This window comes from Lagenorhynchus albirostris, chromosome 20 (assembly GCF_949774975.1).
Source record: "Lagenorhynchus albirostris chromosome 20, mLagAlb1.1, whole genome shotgun sequence".
In the NCBI taxonomy this organism is placed as follows: domain Eukaryota; kingdom Metazoa; phylum Chordata; class Mammalia; order Artiodactyla; family Delphinidae; genus Lagenorhynchus; species Lagenorhynchus albirostris.
In genome coordinates this window covers 29970199-29993734 of record NC_083114.1, presented here as the reverse complement: position 1 = coordinate 29993734, position 23536 = coordinate 29970199, and the positions used below count along the sequence as shown (strand labels likewise).

Here is a 23536-nt window from a genome sequence, read left to right as displayed (position 1 = left end):
GTGTGGGATGTGGACTGAGATGTTAATGAGATGCATTAAAGCGAGAAGGTGGAGGCTGCTGGGGAGTAGGTTCCCCTGGCAACGGCCCAGGTGGCAGCGGGGAGAGAAGGAGCCTGAACCGAAGGGGGTGGAGCCATGAGTCCCAGACCTGGGAATTTCTGTGCTCCGGGCTTCAGGCTGCATGCCAGTGGGTCTGACTGTATGAGTCCACACATACCTCACACGGGTGTGAAGAGATGTTCTCAAGGCATTTAGCACAGTGCCGGGTACGCCGGGAGTGCCCAGCAAACGAGTTCCTGGGAATATTTGCACACGGGCTAGCGGAAGCATGTGGCTCTCTAAGCATGCATCTATGACCAGGCATGTATGCATGGGAGGATGTGTACCTTCCCCCGCCCCGGAGCCCCTCCAGTCAGGCGGAGGGCGGGCTCTGCTGGGCATGGCGTGGGGCGGGCAGGGGTTAGGCCCGACTCCCTTCCTTGTCCCGCGACTCCAGGAGGGCCCCCAGTGGCTCCACGTGCGGGACTTCGACCGGCTGCTGCGGGAGTCCCAGCGGGAGGTGCTGCGGCTGCAGAGGCAGATCGCCTTGCGCAACCAGAGGGAGCCGCCCCCGCCGCCTCGGCCCCCAGGCCTGGCCGCCCCGGCCAGAGCAGGGGCGCCCGCCCCCGGGGCCCCGGGAGAGGTGAGCGTCGGCGCATGGGCAGGTGTGTGGGTGTGCGGAGATGGGGGTGGGAACGGCTCGGGGGATCTCCCCCTGCACCGCGCTCAGGGCCCCGACGACGCGGTGGTGGCGTGCGCACTGCAAGGGCTTGGGGGACTGTCCCCAGCTGGGAGCAGGGTCCTCTGCCCGGCCTCCCGGGGCTCGTACCTGCGCCGTGCCCGCCCCCGGGGGCTCGGGGTCCGCCCTCCGCAGGCCTGAGGCCCGCGGCCCGCCCCGCCGCCCCTGCCGTGCCGCCAGTGGTACGGCCCGGCTGCAAATCCCCGGTTGCCCTGGCAGCCACCCGGGGCCCAGCCCGCGCCGCCGCCTCCCGCCGCAGCCGCCGCAGCGCGGGGACGCCCCCTTCAGCGCCCGCCTGGTCCGTCAGGCCCGGCCCGGCTACTCGGGGGCGGCAGTGTGTCCGTCCCCAGCTCCAGGTACGGGCGACCCTCACTGGGCGCCGGGCTGAGGTGGCCCCTGGTCCGAGGGCTAGGGGCCCCGCTCCGGACCCCCAGGACTTAGAGGTCTGGCTCCTCTCCATCCTCTGTACTGGGCTGCACTTAGGTCCGCCTCCTTCCGGGAAGAGGGGAGGGAGAAGGGACCTCCTGACGACCAAGGCCTCAGGGCGTGGGATGCTTCTTGCTCAGATTTTGCCCCTCTGCCTGGCCCAGAGAGGGAGATGCATCGCCCGTCAAGACCTGTCCTCCGGAGTTTGCACGGATAACTGGGACGTGCAATAGGGTGGGCTTGGTGGAAGCCGCGAGGAGGGTCTGGCCAGGTCTGCAGGCTCTGGGCCAAGCCCAGATTCTGTGGATCCATAACCCTTAGCTCTGGGGACACCACATCCCTGGGGGCCCAGGCAGCCTCCTAGTTCTCTGCCAGTCGCTGAAGGACACCCGGGACAGTTATTGAGTGCAGAGAAGGGCCGGAAGCTAAAAAGGGAAAGCTTTGGCCTGGATAAGGGACCCATCTCCCAGGGCACGCATGGGGCTCAGGATCTCAAAGCACTGTGTCTGGAGGACACAGGGGTGCAGCCTCTGCTCTTCCACATCAGCTGGAGATGAGGGGATGTGGTGGGGGGCCAGACAGCACCCCTACATCCCGGGCAGGGATCTCTTTGCTGACCGTGAGATGGGGCGGGAACCTCCCTCAGACAGGCGGGGCTGGGGGTAGGCTGCCCCGAGACCCTCTTCTCAGGTGCCAGCCCTCTGCCCCTGGCCATTTCCAGGCCACGCCCCAGGAGGATGTGGAAAACCCACCCGTGGTCCTAGGGGAGCCAGAGAAACAGCAGAGGGTGCAGCAGCTGGTAAGTCCCAGGTCGAGGGCTGGAGGAGACCCATTCTGGGTGGACCTGCCTTCCCACATGAGGAGCTCCATTCTGACCTCACAGGAATCAGAGCTCAGCAAGAAGCGGAAGAAATGCGAGAGCCTGGAGCAGGAAGCCCGGAAAAAGCAGAGGCGATGTGAGGAGCTGGTGAGCGCCCAGCCGGGAGGGCCTCCCCGGGGGCCAGCTCCGCCCATCCCTCTGGCCAGCCAGGTGGTGGGCTCCCCTCAGCTCTGCTTCCTTCCCTCCTGCCCAGAGAATGTGCTTTTCCCCCCCGTCTGCGGGGCTCCCCTTTCCTGGCTGATGCAGGTTCCAGGTGGGGGAGAGCAGTGTCCTCTGTGTGGGGAGAGGAGGAAGGTGGGCGCTGGGACCCTCCCCAGAGGTCCTCTGGTCTCGCAGGAACTGCAGCTGAGGGAAGCCCAGAGTGAGAATGCCCGCCTCGTGGAGGAGAACTCTCGGCTCAGTGGGAGAGCCACGGAGAAGGAGCAGGTAGCAGCTCTGCCCAGGTCCTGCTAGGCCCCTGGCCTCCAGGCAAAGGGCTGTCTCCTCCACCCACCGCCCCGGACTGGGCTAGAGTAGGAAGCATACTCTTACCCCTGGTGAGGATGCTGGGGGTTGAGGCTCACACCCTGCACTCCCTGGCGCTGCCCGCTCTCCAGGTGGAATGGGAGAACGTGGAGCTGAGGGGCCAGCTCCTGGGAGTGACGCAGGAGAGGGACTCGGCCCTTCTCAAGAGCCGGGGCCTGCAGAGCAAGCTGGAGAGCCTGGAGCAGGTGCTGAAGGTGAGGGGCCTGTGCCCGGGGTGGGGGGGGCATCGGTCCCTGGCACAGGGAGAAAGCGGGACCGTGGCACTCTGTGGGGCACTGGGGAGTAGACCGAGTCCTGGTGCCGCTGGCCCTTCCCTTCTCTAGCCTCAGTTTCCTTTTCGACAGAGAGTGTCTGGAACACACGGTGTCTGAGGCACCCTCGTCTTGCATCTTCTGTAGGAACAGCAGAGCAGGGCTTGGGCCCTGACGCGGGCTCTTGTGTTTCAGCACATGCGGGAGGTGGCCCAGCGGAGGCAGCAGCTGGAGGTGGAGCATGAGCAGGCGCGGCTTCGCCTGCAGGAGAAGCAGGAGGAGGTCCGGAGGCTGCAGCAGGTGGGCGCAGGGTTGGGGGGGGTCGGAGTGGGGGAAGGGTGGTAGGTTGCCGGACCCCCAGCTTTACCGTCACTCATCCAGTGGGTATTTACTGAGAACCCATTGTGTGCCAGGCACTGTGCCGGGCGCTGGAGAGACCGGGAGGGGGCAAAGGTCAGGTCCCTGACCGATCAGCGAGTAAACAGATCCAGGAGTGAGATGACCCCGGTCATGGACAAGCGCGGTGGGGGAAGTGACCAGGGTGATGTGACACAGAGTGGCTGGGATGGGGGGAGCGGCCTCCTTAGAGAGCTCTGCAGGGAAGGCCTCTAATACGTCAGGGGCCGGAAGGGGCCAGCTGATGAGCACTCCAGGGAAGGGGACTAGAAGTGCCAAAGCCCCGCGGCAGGAAGGAGCTCGGGGGTGCAGACCAGTGCGGCTAGAACGTAGTAGGATGGACAGAACAGCCGGAGCGGGCAAGAGCCAGATCACATCAGGCCTCAGAGGTCACGGGAAGGGTTTGGATATTCTGCTCTCTGAATAGTTAGAAGCTGCTGAAAGGTCCTGAGCAGGGGAGTGGCATGATCTGATTCATCATTCTAGAAGATCGCGCTGGCAGCACTGTGGAGGATGGACGGGGGAGTGGGCACAGAAGCAGGGCAGTCAGGTGTCGGGTGGCTGCAGGGGTCCAGGCGGGAGGTGATGGCTGTGTGGATTAGGGTGTAGGCAACACAGATGGAAAGAAGTGGAGAGATTTGAAATATTATTTGGGCATAGAACTGACAGGACTCACCATGGGATTCCAGTTGAGTGCTCGTTCTTTCACCCATTTGCTGGCGAAATGGAGGGTAAGGCTTTTCACTCTCCAGGAGTGAGGGACAAAGGGCCTCAGATTTGAGAGGCAGGGAATCCTGAGCTCTGTTTCGGCCAACTTTGGGTTGTGTGTTAAACACTCAAGTGGAGATGTCCGTAGACAGCCGGGTTTATGAGTCCTGAGTCCGGGGGACGCGGGTCTTGGAGACAGGTTTTGGAGTGTTCAGTGTGTCTAGTCAGGTGCCTAGAGGGGACCCTTTGGGAGAGAGTAAAAGCAGGCCCAGCACTGTGCCCTGCGGCGCCCCTAACACTCGGGAGGGGTAGAAGATGAGCCGGCAGGAGAGGCTGAGGAAGAGCTTCAAGAGAGACAGGAGGGAAACCCTGAGGCAGGAGGTCCTGGGAAGAGAGAAGCAGTCTGAGGCCCCTCTCGACCCTGTTGCCTTCTGACTCCATTCCGGGTGGGAGTCAGAGGGAGGAACCCTCAGCCCCTTCCCAGCCTGCTTCCCTCTCCCTCCCCCATCCTCTGGCCTCCTCCCCTTTCTTCTCTCCCTTCACCCTCCCTACCCTCCTCCCTTCCATCACACTCTATCCCACCCCCATTCCTTATCCTTCTCCTCTATTGTTTTGCCTCCTCCCACCTGTAGGCCCAGGCAGAAGCCCAGAGGGAACACGAAGGGGCCGTGCAGCTGCTGGAGGTGGGTCCCTGGGGGTGGCCATTAGCTCTGCCCGCTTTGGGGAGGCTGGAGAGGTTCAGAGAGCGCTGGAATGGGTGGCGTGAGTGTGTGGGGAGTGGGCTCCCAGGAAGGGCCGCTAAGTGCTCTGGGGCCTGGGGGGATCCCCTCCGCCTTTGGCCCTGCAATATCCTTCCATTCAGCAATTGCTTGGTCAGTCTAGGGAGCTGACTGGGCGGGGTCCGCTCGGGTCCCTCTTTCCTTCCCTCCCTCTCTGGGCAATGACCTACAGGGTAAGGGTTCTAACCTCTCCTCTGTGCTTTCCTCTCCTGCCACAGTCTACCCTGGATTCCATGCAGGTACGTCCTCCTGATACCCCACCTCCCTGCGGGGGGCCTCCCCAACACCTCTCCAGGCTGGCCGAACTGCGTTTCCTCTCTTAGGTCTAAGTGGTTCCAACCCTCATGTCCAACGACGGGGGTGCGACTGGTAGCAGACCTGAGACTCCGTAGGTGGGCTGGGATTCTCACAGGACATGTGGGCCACCCCCTCGTCCCAGATCTGCCACTGTGCTTGGCAGACACAGGCCCTGCCCTCCTCTAAAACCTAGCCGCTGAGACCTTGAGGAAGTTCCTTGCCAGTGTAACCCATGATCTCCTCGACGGGGACTCTCCTGGTCCCTGAGAAAAATTCCTGGGAATTGGCTCATTCCTGTCACAAAGATGCCCCTGGCTCCCGTGTGGGATCTCTCCGGGGACTCCTCTGAGGGCAGGGATTTGGGTCACTGACTGTGGCAGGGTGACAAGCCACGGAGCTGAGAAAGCTGCTGAAGTGATACTGTGGTGGTGATGGGGGTAGGGCGACCCCTTTTGGCCTAGAAAGCGGCCGCAAGCGGGAAGTGCCGCCGCCTGGGGCACGAGGCCTCGCTGCAAGAGGCGGGGCTGGGAGTGAGGCTGGCCCACAGCTCCCGGTCTTACCCTCAGCCGCGCACTATTCGGGGCAGTGGGGCAGCCGGGCTGAGGGCTGGTGCCCAGGCCTAGGGGCTGGGCAGATGTGGTGTGAAGCCTAGTGCGGGGCTGTGTGGAGACGGCACAGCTGGGGTCTGCCAGCTTCGGTGGGTCTTGGCCCAGGTCCGGGTTCGAGAGCTGGAGGAGCAGTGCCGCAGCCAGACTGAGCGCTTCAGCCTCCTGGCGCAGGAGCTCCAGGCCTTCCGCCTGCACCCGGGCCCCTTGGATCTGCTCACCTCCGCCCTGGGCTACAGTACCCTTGGGGACCGCCCGCCACCCCCCTGCTGCTCCACCCCCCAGCCCTGCCGGGGGTCTGGCTCCAAAGGTAAGGTAGACCCCCGTGACATTAGCCTGGAATCCCCAGGTCTGGGGTTTTTTGTATAGAGCAGAACTCAGCGTCAGAGAAGGCTAGCAACTCACCCAACATCACACAGCAAGTTAGAGCCAGGTCTGGCTTGAACCAGGCTCCAATGGGAAAAAACAAGCCCGCGGGGAGCCTCTTGGCCTGCTGCTCCTCCTGCTTCAACAAGATCTCTGTGGCCATGCCTGGGAGGTGGGCAATAGCAGGCAGTAGGAGGCGGTATGGGCTGGTGAGGAGCCAGCTGGGCTTCAGTCGGATCTCGTGGTCCCAGCTCCACTCACTTAACGGTCCACGACGCTGCTGACGCTCTGTGGGCCGTGTGTTCTGAGCTGTAAGACAGGAGCACCCAGTGCATCTCACCAAGCTGCTCTGAGGAGCCTATGAGATAATACACGTAAATCACCTCCACCTCCACTTAGCAAGTCCCCCCCCCCCCAGGATTTCCCTTCTTGTAAGGAAACTTGGCCGTGGAGGGCCTGAGCCCTAGATCCAAGAGGACCCTTGGTCCCTGGTCACTCCTTAGGCCACAGACCCCAAGGCTACATGTCATCTTTTCTTTAGACCTTGACCTCCCGCCAGGCTCCCCAGGGCGCTGCACCCCAAAGTCTTCCGAGCCTGCCCCTGCCACCCTTGCTGGGGGCCCCCGAAGGACGGCCAAGAAGGCAGAGTCTCTGTCCAACTCCTCTCGCTCCGAGTCCATCCACAACAGCCCCAAGTCATGCCCTACGCCCGAGGTCAGTGCTGGGGCGGGGCCTGGGGTCTGGCTCTGCCGTGGGGAAAGGGGGTGGGGGGGTGACCCAGGAGTTGGGTGGCCGCTGGCCCGTGTGGGGTCCCAAGTGGAGCTGGGACCCGGGAGGGAGGGGTCCGTGGATTCCTCCTGGCGGGCGGGGAGCTCAGGTGGGGCCCATCCCACCCACCTGCAAGCCCTCCCTTGGGGCTGCCCAGCCCCACCCTTCTGGGGCCCAGAGAGGCCCTAGAGTCCTGGGCTGGATGGAGGCAGACACGTCGGCACCAGGATCCACCCAGTGAGGCTGGTCCTGCGTGTCTGCGGCAGAAGCAGGCGGTCCTTCGTGCAGGAGCGCAGGTTCCGGGATTCAGGTCCCAGCTTTGTCTTAGGCAAGTCGCTGCCTCTTTCTGGGCTTCGGTTTCCTTGTCTGGATTTGGAACTAATAACCCTGCCTCGTGAGGCTGCTGTGAGGATTATGTGAAAAAACACAAGGGTGGTGCCTCCCTCAGTGCCGGGCACACCGTAGACGCTTAACGTGTGGCAGCTGTGCCACTGCCGCATTCTTTGGTGTCACTCACAACCCCTCTGATCACCTCATCCCTCTCTCTACCTTCCAAACCCCGGAAGGTGTGTGGGCCGGGAGGGCGGTCAGGAGCAGCCCTGCAGCCCCGGGTGGTTTCAGGGGCTAGAACCCGGCCGCGGCCTCTACTGCCCCCTTGTGGGATGGAGCGGTGGTGCTGGCTTTGGGTGCCCCGGTTTCCGCTCCCAGTACCCTCGTCACGGGGCCTTCTCAGCCCCTTCTGCCTCCTGGCCTCCAGCTCTTCACCATCGGAGTGCTTGGCGGCGTTTTTACCTTAAGGAGACAGACTGTCGTGGGACACCCTCCCCAGCCCCTCCCCCACCGGTGTGGCTGGCCCCCTCTCCGATGGGGAAAGTGATCTTATTTACTGGGCTGGTGCAGAAAAGAGGCCAGGGCTCAGGGAGGGATCCGGTTTACCTCCCCCGCCCTCGTCCCTTGAGCCAGGGCATCTGGGCTCCGCCAGGCCCTGCCGGCTCAGGTGCTGAGTTAGAAAACATCGGGGCCCATCGCTGCTGGCCTTGCCCAGCATCTGCTCAGTTTCTCTTCTCAAAACGGTGGGTCCTCCTCTGCCTGCTGTGCCTTTGGCCCCTGGCTCCTGGAGGGGACTGGCCCTTTCTGCGTGTCTGCAGGTGGACACAGCCAGCGAGGTGGAGGAGCTGGAGGCAGACAGCGTCTCCCTGCCGCCAGCAGCCCCGGAGGGCAGCCGGGGAGGAGCCAGGATCCAGGTCTTCCTCGCTCGCTACAGGTGGGCCCTCACCCCTGCTCCCCATTTCCCCAGCACTTGGGCTGTAAGGGGGGGGCGGTGAAGAGCGAGGCCTCTGGAGACAGCGGGAGTGGGGCAGGGACCCCAGCGGGACATGTCCTCTTAGCCTCGTTGGGCACAGTGGGTGCTCCACGTGGTTAAAGGGGGACAACCAAGTCTCCGTAGAGGCCGAGTGCACTGGGGGAGAGGACACAGGACACGGAGACAGAACGTCAGTCGCTGTCCTCCGCCTCCTCCTCTGCACCTGCTCCAACAGCTACAACCCCTTCGAGGGCCCCAATGAGAACCCAGAGGCAGAGCTTCCGCTTACCGCTGGCGAGTACATCTACATCTATGGCAACATGGACGAGGATGGCTTCTTTGAAGGTAGGAAGGTAGTGGGGTCATTCTGTCCATTCGCCTGCTTTTAAGCTCCTCTTCCCGAAGACCTCCACCCATCTGTATCCTCTCAGTCCACTGTAACTTCTCAGGCTCAGCTGAAAGGCCTCCAGAGACCCGGCAGCTCGCGGGGAAAGGGAAAGGAAAGGGAAAGGGAAAGGAAGGGTCGTGGGAGCAGCTGGTCTGACTCCAGACCTGCCCAGAGCAAGACAGGGCCTACGACGGTCCAGGTGGCGGACAGAATGCCACAGGGAATTTCGGCTAAGTTCATTCTTGTGCTGGCAGACAGGGCATGGCAGTGCTTAGCACTAGTGACCTCGAGGTCAGGCATGGGGCATAGATCTGATGCTGTGCCCCAATCAGCGTGGGGAGGAAGAATCAGGGTCCAGAGCCCAGGAAAGGGTGCTAACAAGCGGTTAGCAGTTGTCAGGGCCCAGGCAGGGCGTGAGCTTCAGAGCAGTTCTACAGTGCCCGTGGGATGGGGCAACCGCGGCGGATGCCCCATTACTGAGACTGGGCAACAGGGCGGGGCCTGCAGAAGAAACGGCCTGGGAGACTCTGCACGGTGGCCCTGGCCAGGCACCAGGCTGCATCCTTCCGCAGTAGGGAGGATGGCACTGTACGGAGACTGGGATGCGGGCTGCACAGGGCAGGGTGAGAGCTGCAGCCGTGTGTGGGGATTTAGGAAAGCAGTTAGGTCTGGGCCTGTAACACGCGAAGCTTTCAGAGCCTGCCAGCCTCTCCTCCTTGGGCCCCACGCCTGCTGTTTGAGTAGGTGCTGGGAATGATGGTACACAGCTAAATTCTCTTTAAGGATGGATAATGGAGAGCAGGATTAAATAGCTCCCGGGAAAACGCTTTTTTTTAATTAAAAAAAAAATAAAAACACCAACACCGTTGTTTGGAGGGGGGCAGCTAAAACATAAATATTAACTAATTACTAGAATTTGAACTATGCAGTTTGGGATAGATTGAAAGGCCTGTAGACAACTGGGTGTAGGATGCCCTATTCCTCCTCATACTTCGGCTAAGTGACTGCTTCATCTGTGTCTGGTCCCACCTGGGCTGCTCTCAGTGACTCAAGCTTCAGGAGCACAAGACTGACTCTGGCCCAGGCTCCAGCACCAGCCTTTCAGGGCTATGGATCTGCTTAGTTGGTTCCTACCGTTAACCTCACGCCCCATAGTGTTAGTGCTTATATTAATTTTCTAGGGCTTCTGTAACAAATTTCCACCAACTGGGTGGCTTAAAACAACAGAAATGTGTTCTCTCACAGTTCTGGAGGCCAGAAGTGTGAAATCAAGTTGCTGGCAGGGCCACACTCCCCCCTGGAGGCTCTAGGGGAGAGTCTGTTCCTTGTCTCTTTCAGTTTCTGGTGGGTCCAGGTGCTCCTTGCTTGTGGCCACATCGCTCCAGTCTCTGCATCTGTGGTCACATTTCCTCCTCTTCTCTCAGTGTCTCTCCCTATGAGCCTCTTATAAGGACACTTGTTATTGGATTTAGGACCCACCCAGATAGTCCGGGATGATCTCATCTCAAGCTCCTTAACTTAATTGCATTTGCAAAGACACTTTTCCCAAATATGGTCATATTCATAGGATCCAGGGTTTAGGATGTGGACATATTTTGGGGAGACCACCTTTCAACCCAGTACAGTGCTCACGTTATCTAATTTATTGAAAGTCCCTTTTGTTTCTTCTTCAAGTTTCTTACTTTTTGTTTTTCCCTCCTAGCATAAGTAGAGAGAGAGGGTGTTGGGGAACTTACGCGCCTTCCTGCAGCTCAGGCCTGCCTACACCCCCCAAACCCTGGCCCTCGCTCCTCCTTTCTCCCAGTAAGGCACACCAGCCACCAGCTCATCTGTTCCCCAGGAATCTTTCTCCTTTTCCCAAATTAGCTGTGACATGACAGACTGGGTGTCCAATTTCTTGTTTTTCTGATGTCCCACAAACAAAAACCAAATGCTTCATAATACTCTGTTGCCAAGTGTTCAGGGCAGCTGGCATAGGGTAACAGAGCTTACCGTCCATCGCTGTCTGAACTGACTGCCAGTCATGCTCCTGCACCCAGGTCTGCTGTGGGTCTCAACCCCTTCTAGAACCCACAGGGGATTCTTTTCTCTGGCAGGTATGTCTTAAGGTTCCTTCCCTTACTCTGACCAGATGGGCGTCCCTCTCCCTTCGAGGATGTCTGTTTCCCACACAGGGAAGTTGAGGGGCACCCCCCCCCTCACTCCTCAGGCCTGTGTAAAACGACAGTTTTCAAACATATGGAAAAATTAAATAGTACAGTGAATACCTGTGTACCCACCACCTAGATTCAACTTGGTAACATTTTGCCATAATTACCTTTTCTGTAGGTAGGTTAAAAAGATGATTGGAAAGCAAGCTGTAGACAGATGGCACTTTACCCAGACACATTTCAACACGCATCTCCTTCTAAGGACATCCTTCTGCATCCTTGCAGCGTCACCTGGGAGCTCGTTAGAAATGCAGAATCTCAGCCCCACCCAGACCCAGCTGAGTTAGAATCTGTATTTTAACGTGATTCATACGCACGTTAAAATGTAAGATGTCTGTCCTATATAACTACAATACTGTTATCACACCACTGAGAATTACCAGTCACTCCCTAACCCAGATCTTGACTGCTCCTGTCTTTTAAAAAGCGGTGACAGGTAAATGTTGCTCTGAATCAGATGCTTAAGACCAGCCACTAACCATGGCTAAAATGCATTTATTGGACTGCTTTTTCTCTACCTCCTCTCTGTCTTCCCCTCCCCTGCCCTCCCGCCACCAGGGGAGCTCATGGACGGCCGAAGGGGCCTGGTCCCTTCCAATTTTGTAGAGCGTGTGTCCGACGACGACCTCCTGACCTCCCTGCCTTCAGAGCTGGCCGATCTGTCCCACAGTTCAGGCCCTGAACTCAGTTTCCTGAGTGGCGGCGCGGGCGGCAGCAGTAGCGGAGGCCAGAGCAGCAGCGGGGGACGCAGCCAGCCCAGAACAGAGGAAGAGGCTGCAGGGGACGAGCTCAGGCTGAGCCCCTCGCCCGAGGGCCTGGGCGAGCCCCCTGCCGCGCCTCACCCCCGCTGTCTGGCTGTCCTCAAGCAGCTGGCCCACAGCGTGGTGCTGGCCTGGGAGCCGCCTCCTGGACGCGTGGAGCTGCGTGGCTACCACATCTGTGTGAATGGGGAGCTGCGGCAGGCCCTGGGGCCCGGGGCGCCCCCCACGGCTGTGCTTGAGAATCTGGACCTGCAGACTGGGCCCCTCCGTGTCTCTGTTCAGGCCCTGACCAGCTGGGGCGGCTCTGACCCTCTGCGCTGTTGCTTGGTGCTAGGGGCCGGGGCCGGGGTGGCACCTAGCCAGCTGCGGGTCCATCGACTGACAGCCACGTCCGCTGAGATCACCTGGGCGCCCGGCAATAGCAACTTGGCCCATGCCATCTACCTCAATGGGGAAGAGTGCCCCTCTGCCTGCCCTACCACCTACTGGGCCACCTTCTGCCACCTGCGGCCTGGTACACTCTATCAGGCCCGAGTGGAGGCTCAGCTCCCACCTCGAGGGTCCTGGGAACCAGGCTTGGAGGGGCCAGAGCAACGGGCTGCCACCCTGCAGTTCACCACACTCCCAGCAGGTAGGTGGGCTTGGGCACCTGGTGTCTTTAACACCTGGGAGGTCAGGCCACGGATGGGTCCGAAGGGGAGACTGTTGCTACTTGCGTTTTTAGAGAAATGGCAAAGCGGGCTGTTACGTCTGGCAGTGAGTGTGCCGCATTACTGGGTCTTGTGCCCCCCTCCCCCTAGGCCCACCTGATGCCCCCCTGGATGTGCAGGTTGAGCCAGGCCCCTCCCCTGGAATCTTGCTCATCAGCTGGCTCCCGGTAACAATCGATGCTGCCGGTACCTCCAACGGCGTCCGCGTCACAGGCTATGCCATTTATGCCGATGGGCAGAAGGTATGGCCTGGGGACTGCCCACCTGTACCCTGGGATCGAGATGTGGGTCTCTCCTCGCCATGCTCAGAGGCCTAGTCTCCCCAGCCTGGCACAGGGGCTGCCTGGCCCTGGCATTTGGGCACTGAGTAGCAGATTGGTTAAGAGTGTGGGCTCTGGTAGCAGGTGACTGGGATTCCACCACTGAAACCACGTGGCCGGGAGGCTTAGATGAGACGTGGCACACCAAAGGCGCCGTGCCTGGCATGATGCTAGTCGCGGTGGTGGTCGCGGAGTCCTCACACCTGGCCACCTCAGCCTCCCTTTCCTGTGCTCCTTCCGCCCTGCAGATCATGGAGGTGGCCTCCCCCACGGCAGGCAGCGTGCTGGTGGAGTTGTCGCAATTGCAGCTGCTGCAGGCGTGCCGCGCGGTGGCCGTGCGCACCATGTCGCCCCACGGCGAGTCGGCCGACTCCATCCCGGCTCCCGTCGCCCCCGCCCTGGCTGAGGCCTCCTCACCAGCCAGGGTCTCCTGCCCCTCCCCACGACTGGGCTCGGAGGCCAGACCGCCCCTTGCTCCAGCCTCCCCGGGGCCTGGAGACCCCAGCTCTCCCCTCCGGTGCCCCAACCCCCATGGAGCTCGAGAGGCCCCCGGGGGCTCCCCAGCAAGCTGTCCCGGAGAGACACCAAAAGGATCCTCAGAGGAGCCCCCGGTGCCTGGCTCTCAGGTACGCTGCTGGGGAGAAGGGGAGCAGGTAGAGCCTGGGAGAAGGGTCTGGCGCTTGGGCCCTTCCTCAGTGCCTGCCATTCCAGGAGGAGGCTGGGGCAGCCGAGCTGGGGGCCCCAGGAGACAGGAAGGCCAGTGAGCCAACCTCGGGAGAGCGAGTTCCTGGCCCTGCAGCTTCCTCCGTGGCCGAGGAGAAGGCTGCGTGGACTGTGGGAGAGGCCCGCCCGGCCCCTGGCTCCACCCAGGGAGCGCTGGCCCAGAGGCTGCCCTGTGCTGAGGCCTGCCGCGCAGGAGACACAGGGCCTGGGCTGAGGCCCAGGGCTGAGGTATGGGGTTGGGGACACTGGGCCACCTCAAGGAATCGAGGCCCCCTCCCTGCCCTCTGCCAGCCCAGAGCCGGCTGTCCTCTCTGCTTGTTCTCTGCACTGCTCTGGCTCTGGTCTGTGCTGTATGTCTGGCCAGCTCTTTGTCACTTTGTCTTCCAGATTTCTTTCCATTTTGGCTGCCATCCTTCTTCTTCCCCACCCCCTGCTCTGCGTACCCCCCGTTTGGGGCATGCCCCTGTCTCCCTCTACCAAGGGACCCCTTTCATTCTGGCTGGGGCTGACCCTGCCAAAGCGCCCTCCCTCACCTCCCTGTTCTCCTCCTTTGGCTGGCCTCTTGCAGAGAGAGGACACGGCCGAGCTTGGGGTCCGTCTGGGGAGCGCCCTTGTGGACCATGGCCGCAACTCAGATCTGTCAGACATCCAAGAGGAGGAGGAGGCCGAGGCAGAGGAGCTGGGTGTCAGGACTTGCTCCTCCCCGACGCAGGGTGCTGGCAACAGCCTCAGGGACAATGGGGCCCAGGTAACGGGGTGAGGAGGGACTGGTGGGCCCTAGACCTCGGGTTCTGGGGGCCTCTGCCCCACGTGTCAGCAGCGGCTCCAATGCCACCGAGTGCCAGCAACATTCTAGGTGTGTGGCCTGGGCCCTGTCCTGAGCAGCAGATAGGAAGCGGCTCAGGCTTGGCTTCTGCCCTCCTGGAAAGAAAGGGGAGAACGAGGCACTCTTTTCTGTAACTTCTCCCCACTAAACCCACCAGACGCAAGCGCCCTGGCCATCTGAGAGCTCGTGCTGGGAGCTTCCAAGGAGGGGACGGGAGGCCTCCCTGCTGTGACAGGCATGGCCTGTTCCCTGACGCTTCTCCCCTCGGGATCCCAGCATCTGGGCAGCCCGTTCTTGGGTGTGCTCCTTAATTCCTCCTCTGGCTCTGCCCCGGACATGCTCTGTGATTTGGGGCCGGCCTCTCTCTCTGGTCTTTCCTCTTGGAGGAAGCTGAGAGAGGGCTGTGGGTTACCTGAAACCCCTGCCCTCATCTGAGGGCAAAGGTCACAACTCTGTCCTTTTCCCACGGACCTCTCTCCCCTGCCGCCCTCCCCCCCTCCCCCCAGCCCCAGCCCGACCCCTTCTGTGAGACTGACAGCGACGAGGAGATCTTGGAGCAGATCCTGGAGCTGCCTCTCCAGCAGTTCTGCAGCAAGAAGCTCTTTAGCATCCCTGAGGAGGAGGAAGAAGAGGACGAAGAGGACGAGAAGAGGCCGGGGGCAGGCTCTTCTTCCCGGGACCCTGACCCACCTGAGCCTGCATTCCTGGGGCTGGGCTGTGACAGTGGTCGGCCCCGAGGACCTGGCCTATGTCCTTTGTCTCCCGAGCCCTCCAGGGCTGGGGACCGCCTGGAGGACCTGCCTGGACTCGTTGGTGGAAGCAGCTGGAGAAAAGGAAGTGGCTCCCCTGAGAAGCCCCCCAGCCGCAGGCGGTCCCCAGATCCCCGTGAACACTGCAGCCGACTTCTCAGCAACGGCGGGTCCCAGGCCTCTGGACGACCGGGCCCCGCCCGGGAGAGGGGCGGCCCCCCCGTGGGCGAGGGCACCAGGGCTGGACCGGAGGCTGGTGGGAGAGGGCGGCCGGCCCCTTCGAGGAGGTGTCCCCGTGGCCCAGCCCCAGAATCGGGCCTGGCCAGCTGCCTCTCCCCCAAGTGCTTGGAAATCAGCATCGAATATGATTCTGAGGATGAGCAAGAGACGGGCGGCGGGGGCGTCAGCGGCACCAGCTCCTGCTACCTCGGAGATGGGGAGGCGTGGGGTGCAGCACCCACGGGAAGGCCCAGGGGGCCTCCGAAGGCCAATTCAGGCCCCAACCCCTACCCACGCCTCCCGGCCTGGGAGAAAGGGGAGCCAGAGCGGAGAGGCCGCAGTGCCGCTGGCAGAGCCAAGGAGTCACCCTCCCGGGTCCGTGCCCTCCCCCCTCCCTGGGCAGCCCCCTGCCTGCTGCCGCCTGGTGGCCCTGCCTGCTGCCCACCGGCCGCTCCCATTCCACGCTGCCGTCTCCATCAGCAGAGGTGGGGCTGGGCCTCCGGGCTCCCTCACCTGCCTCTTCCCACCCGCATTCCACTGCTTTGCTGCTTCTGCCGGTCGGAACTGGGATGCACAATGTTCTGTGGCCATAAGTCGCCAATTGCCGCCCGCCGGCCCCCTGCCTTTGGGCCGGGGGGCCCTTTCCTCTGCTTAGCTAGTTACATCTTCAGGACACTGACTGTGATGTCCGGCATCACCCAACCCTGACACCGAGAAGAGGCACTCCTCTCCCACGCTCCTCGGCCAACTCTCAGATCTAACCTTAGTCCCTCAACTGCACTCATCTACTAAGGTGGCCGGAGCTGGGCCTCCCCTCCTGCCCTTCCTCCCCACGTGGGGGTGTCTGATGCCTCCAGTGAGGTTGGGCCACGGCTCCAGGAGAGGAACGTGTGTCCCTGCTCTGCTGTGCCGCTTTCGCTGACGGGGCAGAGCTGGGGGAGCGCTTGTGGGGTCCCGCCCCTGCTGAGGTGCCCGCCAGAGGGGCGGTGTGTCACTTCTGCCGTCTGTTGCCCTCTCTTTGCAGGCAACAGAGACTGGGGAGCCCAGAGGGCAGGACGGCTCTGGGCGGAGGGGCCCCCAGCAGAGAGGGGGCCGGGCCCCCAGGCCAGGCTCCGCGGAGCTGGGTGAGCACCTGTGGGGGGCGGGGCCAGGCTGAGGGGGCTTTCCTGCCCCCCTGGCCAGAGCTTATTGCGACCGCTCTCCCCAACAGCCCCTCCGAGGAGCCCTCCAGAAGAAGCACTGGCTTACCAGGACCTACCTGTCAGGGTCTTTGTGGCTCTGTTTGACTATGACCCTGTGTCGATGTCTCCCAACCCTGATGCCGGGGAAGAGGAGCTCCCCTTCCAGGAGGGCCAGATCCTAAAGGTGACTGACTCACCGTCTGGTCCTCCTTCCTCCCTCCTTTCCTGCGCTGGGGGTACGATAGCCACGCGTGGGTGAGAACACAGCTTCTAGAGCCAGGTGATGTGGGGTTGGGTCCTGATTCTGCCACATCTAGCTGTGAAACGTTGAGGAGATTAGCTAACTCCTCTGGGCCTCATTGGTGAAATGGGGATAATGTTAAGTGTCCACCTCACAGGGTTGTTTGAGGATGAAATGATTCAGTACCCATAGAGCCCTGAAACTGCCTGGCGCATGACACAATGTGATAACTGCTGCTGTTAGCATCGTAACTTTTATTGTGTCTCCAAGTGTTTATTGAAGGCTTTCGGCTGTCGCTCTGAGGTCAGGGGGATCTAGTCTGGGCTGGACTGGGGGGATGCATGGGCAGATAGTGGGTGACGACCACACGGAAAGGGCTATTTTCTGTCATCCGTCTGATCCGGTTCTTGGCTATCTCCCCCATCTCCTGTTCCACAAAAGGTAGCGCACTCCTCTGCAGTCCCAAGTGTGGCGCTGTGAGCTCGGGGCCTCGGGTGCAGGGAGCAAGCTGAACTGGCCTCCTGACACAACGGGTCTTCTTCGTGTCCAGGTGTTTGGGGACAAGGATGCCGATGGCTTCTATCGGGGTGAAGGCGGGGGCCGGATGGGCTACATCCCGTGCAACATGGTGTCCGAGGTGACTGCGGACAGTCCTGCAGGGAGACAGCAGCTGCTCCAGCGGGGCTATTTGTCCCCAGATGTTCTCGTTGAGGGTTCAGGTATGACCTGCTCCTGTCCCCCACCCACTTCCTGCCACCACGGTGCCAACTTCAGCACTGCCCCCGCCCAGAGCAGTTTGTACGTCTGGAGTGGCCGAGGTGCCTGCTTGGTCCAGGGTCTGGCAGAGCCACTGGGGCCCTCAGAGACTTGCCGCCTGGAATGGGGGTTCACTGCCGAGGGGACGGGCCCTGTATTTTGGATCCGGGAGGTGGGGGATGAGAGGAATGCCCGTAGACGCTCTAGTGCAGGAGCCCTAGTACAGCCCCGAGAGAAGATTGAAGTCGCTGCCCATCGCCCTCCCTCGCCTCGGCTTCTCTCTGACGTCTGCTTGCCTTTCTGGACCAGGGAACGGTCCCTTTGTCTACTCCACAGCTCGCACAGCTGGGCCTCCCCCCAAGCCCCGCCGCTCCAAGAAAGGTGGGTGAGACCCCCTTCTCCCTCGGGGGCCTGTGAGGACGGGAGGGTGGGGACACTACGTGGCTCCCTGGGGAGACACGTGGGAGGTCTTGAGCAGGTTCAGGGAATCGGGCCAGACCTTCATCCCCAGCCACCCCTCCAGTGGGCAGCTTCATTCTAATGGAGATGGGGAGTGGTTTGCTGGAACCTCTGTTCCAGAAAGCACCCGACTATAAACTCTCTGCCAGCTGGAGCGAGTCCCTTACCCTTTCTGGGCCTTAGTTCGCTACGAAAACCGAAGGGCCGGGCCGATGTGCTCTCCGGGCGTCCTTCTCCTGCATCCCTTGTGTGAGGCTGCACCACCCCCCCCCCGCCCCCAAAGAAGAGGGATGCGAGGGGCGGGGCTCACAGTCATATTCTCTCCGCAGCTGAGTCCGAAGGCCCTGCCCAGCCCTGTGCAGTGGAGACTGGGGAGACAGAGGGGGTGGGGCAGCCCCTCCGACCTCTCCCCAGGGGCTACAAGTAGCGGGCAGGTGGTGAATAGGGGTCAGCAGGCCTCCAGTGCCAAGGATGGTAGGGGGGTGGGGGAGGGTCTAGAGAGAGTCCTGAGTCTTCTCCCCCTCCCCCTCCAGGCGCCTCCCAGCCGGTCTCCTCTACTGGCCTGAAAGCTCCCCGCTCCATGGTGGCTGCATTTGACTACAACCCTCGGGAGAGTTCCCCCAACATGGATGTGGAGGTGAGGACCCTCAGATAGAGCCCGGCCAAGCTGGGTGGTGGCAGGGCCTCCCCGGGCTTGACACGTGCCTCTTGGTCTCTCCACAGGCAGAGCTGCCCTTCCGGGCAGGGGACGTCATCACTGTGTTTGGGGGCATGGACGATGATGGTTTCTACTATGTGAGAACATGGGGGTGGGGGGATGTGCCCAAGAGGGCTCTCCCAGAGCCAGGGAGGGGGATGAGCAAGGGTTCCTGATGGAAGCCCGGAGGAGTGGACCAGGTAGCCTCCCATGATAGTGACATTGACCCCAGCCCGTCCCCCGGGGGCTTCAGGGTCAAGGGGTTGGGGGTGAGGCCTCTCCTGGTCTTAGTCTCAGCATCTCCTCCCCAGGGGGAACTGAATGGACAGCGGGGCCTGGTTCCATCCAACTTCTTGGAGGGCCCTGGGCCTGAGGCAGGCGGCTCAGACAGGGAGCCCGGGACACCCCAGGCCGAGGGGCAGGTCAGTGAGGACCTGGGTTCCTGGCTCAGCAGTTGGGTCTCTATGCTGCTGGTGTGGTTGGAGGGGGGCAGGGGTGGGCAGGATGGCGTCGTGCGAGGAGTGCAGCCGGGCAGTGGTCCAGGTGCGCACTGCGCCCAGGGCGGGGCTGCGAGCTACCGCCAGAGGGAGCCCAGCCGGGGTGGCTCCCTCCCAGTGTGTGGCCCTCTGTGCAGTGGGGTGAGGCCGAGACCTTGATCCCCACCTGTCCACACCCCCGGCCAGTGCAGGTGAGGGGCCCTATGGAAAAGGACCTTCAAGCCTCCCACACCTCTAGCTGTCACAGCCCCTGGTACAGGGACCCTCCCCACCCCACTGCTGCGTCTCTCTGTCTCCCAGGTGCCTCTTAAAGCCAGATGCCCAGCAAGGCCCAGCTTCCTGGGTGGGTGGAGTACAATTAAGCTCCAGGTTCATGGGGCAGGGAGAGGGTGAGGAGGCCAGGCGCCAGCCAGAAAGCCCTGGGTCTCCACGTGCAATCGTTCCAAAGGCAGGGGCTATGCAGAGCAGCACCTGCTGCTAAGGCCTGGTGACCTGGGCGACCTGGTGACCGGGTGGAGAGCGTATGGTCTGGCCGTAACCCATCTCCTCTCTTTGTTCCCTGTTCTTCAGAGAACGAGGAGGAGAAGAGTCCAGTGCTAGATGGAGATAGATATATGTAGAGAAAGCGACATGTAAGTGGGGACTGACCCCCTATGTCCATGTCACCCTACTCCTCGTGTCACCATAATCAGACGGCACTCCTTTGTCTCAGACACCGGAGCTGAGCTGGCTTTTCCACCTTCTTCCAGGGAACAGGGGACGGAGCTCTTGCCGTGAGCCAGATTTGGGCCTAGGATCAGCCCCTCCCCTTGCCTTCCTCTGGGCAATGCCAGCTGCCACGGGAATACGTGTCACCCTAGGATATAATGTCCCATATTAGCTGAGTCCTCATATTCTATAGCACGTGTGGCTTATAGAATAGTACGTGACATTCATATGGCTCATCAGTATATTATGATACTATAAGACTATGGTATTATAATATTGTGATTATTATTGGTGACAGAGGGATGACACTAACGCCGCCAGTAATAACAGTCTCCCCCACCACGGTCTCCCCTGTATCGTGACCTATTAGGGAATCAGATGCATGATTTTATGTCCAACTCTCCATTTTCTCCGCTGGGGGGCATAAAAGGGGAGGCTTAAACAGTTGGAGTCCGTAGGTAACCCCAGACCATTCATCTCTGGGGCTCAGAGACTCCCTCCATTTGTTTCCCCAGCAACCCCTCCCTCCTGGGAGCCCTGGGAGGGGGTGGGAAGGGCCTACTCCCCTCCGCCCCACCCCGGCCAGCCATCAGCCCTGGCTAGTTGGCAAGACACTCTTCGACCTCTGGGTGCTAGCAGAGCTCTTTGTGGGCGGCCGTGCCACATCACCAGGGTCTTAGGTGAGGGCGGGTCCCAGGCTGGGCACCCAGCACCTGCCAGCAGACTGCCAGGTGCTGGTGGAAGCGGGGGTTTGAGGAAGGGAGTGGGGGGCAGGGGATGGAGAGCACACAGGCTGACAGGAGCGGATGGGGCTGTACCAGGCACAGGAGGTCGCAGAGTGGATGTGGGAATTTGGCGGGTAGCGGGGAGGCTTGCACGTGGCTCTCTTGCTTGCCCAGCCGCTGTTCTTAGGCCACTAACAGCACAGTCTGGGTGGGCCTGTGGCAGAGGGAGCCACTCACGGTGGCAAACGGAGCAAGGAGGAGATTCTGCAAGGGAGACGTGCTAAGGGAGGGGCAGCAGCCTCCAGAGCTGTGGTGGGCGCAGAATGCCGCCCGACCGTGAGTCCCCTCTGGCCCCGGGCTCCCTGCAGCCCTCTCAGGGGCCATTCAAGCAAGAGGCTCCGTCTCCTCCCCATGGGGTGGGCACTCCTCCACTCCCTGAAGGCCCTCGGACACCGCGTCTGCTGGCCTGTGCGGGCCTGCTCCTTCCGTCTGTGCGCTGGTGCGGGAACCATCGTTTCTGGAGTGTATGGCCCCCTCCAGCGTCCCTGTCCCCGCTCTACCTTCGGTTGGGAGGGGATGACGTGGGGTATTTGGAGCACCCAAGCTGAGGGTCAGGTCCAAGGACTCTCGAGCCCAGCATCCTCCAGAGAAACCCAGAGAAGGGGAGGGGCTTGCCCAGGTCCAAGTGAACAGAGCAGAAATGAGACTCCACGTCCGTCCCTTCCGACTCCCAGCTCAGTGCTCCCTCAGCATCATCGCGCCCGTTTGCCTCTCCGTGCTCTGTGGGGGGCAGTAGCCAGGCGGTGGGTTTTGGTTCACAACCGTGGTTCTGTGACCTGGGGTCTGCAGGCCCCTGAGGTTGTGGCAGAATGGAGGTGGGTGGGTTGGCCGTCAGGCCCTGACGTTGCCCCTTTTCTCTCCCATTCTAGCCCTGGGCCAGCTCAACCCAAGGGCCCCCAGCGCCGCCCGGCTGGCCCTGTGCTCCCGGCCCTGGCCGCTTCTCCGGGATTGAATGGGGGGCAGCACAGGGCCCGAGCAAGAAGGTGTGGGGTCTCCTCTCCAAGGGGAAGCAGCTCCTCAGGAAACTGGGCTCTGGGAAGAAGGAGTGATGCTGCGGCCCGTCCTGCAGGCCCGAGGCCCCGGCGCACTGTCCCGGCTGCTTGGGGAAGGCCCTGGACTCTCGTTCTCCCGAGCCAGTGCCCTGGCACTCGGATGGGAATTCTACTCGGTGAAGGTCAGAGCTAGATGAGCCCTTGCGGATGCGTCCTCTGGGTGGGCATCTTCCTCCGACAGGAGGGTGGCCTGAGCCGCAGCGTGCGGAAGCGAGTCGGCCACCGGGGCTGAGCACCTGGGTCACAGAGCCAGGCCTGGATGTGGACTCGTGACTCCTGCTTCTCCCACCCCCGCCTGGTGTCCAGCATGCCATGCGAGTCCCTTCTTGGCCTCCACACGCCTGGCCCGGGGACCCTGCTCCCTCCGACGGTGCTGGCCAACCTCATCAAGTCTTCCCTCCCTGAAGGAGAGTTTGCACTGGATTCTGCCCAGCCCCCCACCCCCGGGCGGGCAGGGGGGTGGAGCCGTGTATATATGTACATACCCAGTGCCTCAGCCCAGCTTCCTCCGTCTCCCTTCCACTGCACAGGCCCGGGAAGGACCCCGGTCGTAGCACTGCCCTCCTGCCAGCCGCCCTCCTGGCCTGAGCCCCGGGCCAGCGGGCAGAAAGCAGGAGCTGGGTTTGCCTTATTTTGCTCATCAGATTCAACTTCTCTTTTGCATCGTTTTCCTCTGGCCCCTGTTGGAGTGGGGGGCCTGGGGAAGAGGACAGATTTATGCAGCTATTTTCATACATTCCCTGTTCAGATTGGGATGGGGGGCTCTCCCCCCTTACCCTAGCCACCTCCCTCCCCCTCCCCCTCCAGCTGGGTGAGCGTCTCTGCATGTTTCCTTTGCTGTGGTGGGAGATTGATTGTTGGACTGAATGCCCCCCCCACCCCCCGACCACCACCTTGGTCTCCAGGGGTGTGGAATGGTGGGGGCATTTATTTAAAGAGACATTTTATTATAATAAAGTCTATTTTCACAAAACCCATGCTGGGCTCTACCTGGGATGAAGGACTCCTGAGGGGCGGGTCATGGTGGGCTTCGGACTCCACTTTAGAGCCCAGAAGTTAACATCGGACGGTGACTGGGGTAAAACTAATGCACACCAAGAAGACCAAGCAGCTCTGGAATTCTCTTCCTAGGAAGGTTGGGAGCTTCCTGAGTTCCTGGTTGCAGGGCCAGGTGTTCGGAGTTGGGTCAGGGTCCTGGAGGAAGAAGGTGACCTGGGAAGAGGGTGGGGAGATAGGAAGAGAGAAGGCACCTGTTTCAAGGTGGTGGACTGAACTGATTACATACTGCAATCTTGATTCTCCTGGACCAAATTCATAGGAATAATAGAGGTAAAAAAAAACCCAGCCAAACATGCAAATAAACAACATACATAGTTCCATTTGAAGAAGGGGGACACCCAATAGACTAGAAACAGCAGGATTTCAGAAAGGACCGAAAACAGGTGGGAGATCACGCTCAGAGAGCTCAAAGCAGGGCACCTGTGGGAGAATTCTGCACAGAGCTCCATGCCTAGAGGTGGCAGAAACAGCAGAAGGACCACAGGGGCCGTGACAGTGTGATTAGTTGGGGTTCTATGTGGGGAACCACCAGGCCGATGGTTGCACATTCTCCTTTTCTCCATGGACCAAGGGGCAAAGGTGAGGATGGCTGCCCTTAGATGAGGACAGTGGGAGTGGCAGCTTGGATCAGAGCATGTGGGATCTTCCCGGGCCAGGGCTCGAACCCATGTCCCCTGCGCTGGCAGGCGGATTCTAAACCACTGCGCCATCAGGGAAGTCCCAGAAACACAACTTTTTTGTATTTTGGCCTTGTATGCTGCAACCTTACTAAACTCACTTATTAGTTCTAGTAGCTTTTTAATGGATTCCTTAGAATTCTCTACGTATGTGATCATATTGTATAGAACAAAGACAGTTTTACTTCTTCCTTTCAAATTTTGATGCCTTTAATTTCTTTTTCTTGCCTCACTGCACCGATAGAATTTCCAGTACAATGCTTAATAGAAATAATAGAAAAGGACACACTTGCTTTGTTCCTGGTCTTAGGGAGAAATCGTTCGGTCTTTCACTCTTATGATGTCAGTGATAGGGCTTTTTTTGTAGATGCCCTTTGCTGTGTTTAAGGAAGTTCTCTTCTATCCCTCGTTTGCAGAGAGGTTTTTTTTTTGTTGT

General features: G+C 60.9%; 1 protein-coding gene across 5 annotated transcripts; it reads left to right on the top strand.

Annotated features, from left to right (window-relative positions):
* Window positions 1-336: 336 nt before the first annotated feature.
* Window positions 337-21560, top strand: TSPOAP1 (TSPO associated protein 1). 5 transcript variants are annotated; one of them, XM_060133230.1, is made up of 28 exons: window positions 337-682; window positions 1926-2003; window positions 2088-2171; window positions 2421-2510; window positions 2681-2803; window positions 3056-3160; window positions 4597-4647; window positions 4962-4982; window positions 5754-5955; window positions 6553-6725; window positions 7928-8043; window positions 8318-8427; window positions 11239-12072; window positions 12242-12393; window positions 12720-13097; window positions 13183-13422; window positions 13763-13942; window positions 14527-15363; window positions 16013-16112; window positions 16199-16353; window positions 16961-17129; window positions 17476-17547; window positions 17955-17987; window positions 18159-18262; window positions 18349-18420; window positions 18634-18744; window positions 19390-19451; window positions 21182-21321. In XM_060133230.1, exons 1-27 carry the CDS (start codon window positions 353-355, stop codon window positions 19417-19419), a joined length of 4950 nt encoding a protein of 1649 aa, XP_059989213.1. In that variant the 5' UTR covers window positions 337-352; the 3' UTR covers window positions 19420-19451; window positions 21182-21321. The 5 variants fall into 5 exon arrangements, with proteins under 5 accessions (XP_059989213.1, XP_059989209.1, XP_059989210.1 ...); XM_060133226.1 differs by lacking the exon at window positions 19390-19451 and having other exon boundaries at window positions 21182-21560; XM_060133227.1 differs by lacking the exons at window positions 2421-2510; window positions 19390-19451 and having other exon boundaries at window positions 21182-21560.
* The last annotated feature ends 1976 nt before the right edge of the window (window positions 21561-23536 follow it).

Coding starts and splice junctions, on each gene's coding strand:
- TSPOAP1 (XM_060133226.1), top strand. CDS start 353: ATGACCAGGCATGTATGCATGGGAGGATGTGTACCTTCCCCCGCCCCG. Junction 2,004..2,087: donor AGCAGAGGGTGCAGCAGCTG/GTAAGTCCCAGG, acceptor CTGACCTCACAG/GAATCAGAGCTCAGCAAGAA. Junction 12,394..12,719: donor TTTATGCCGATGGGCAGAAG/GTATGGCCTGGG, acceptor TCCGCCCTGCAG/ATCATGGAGGTGGCCTCCCC.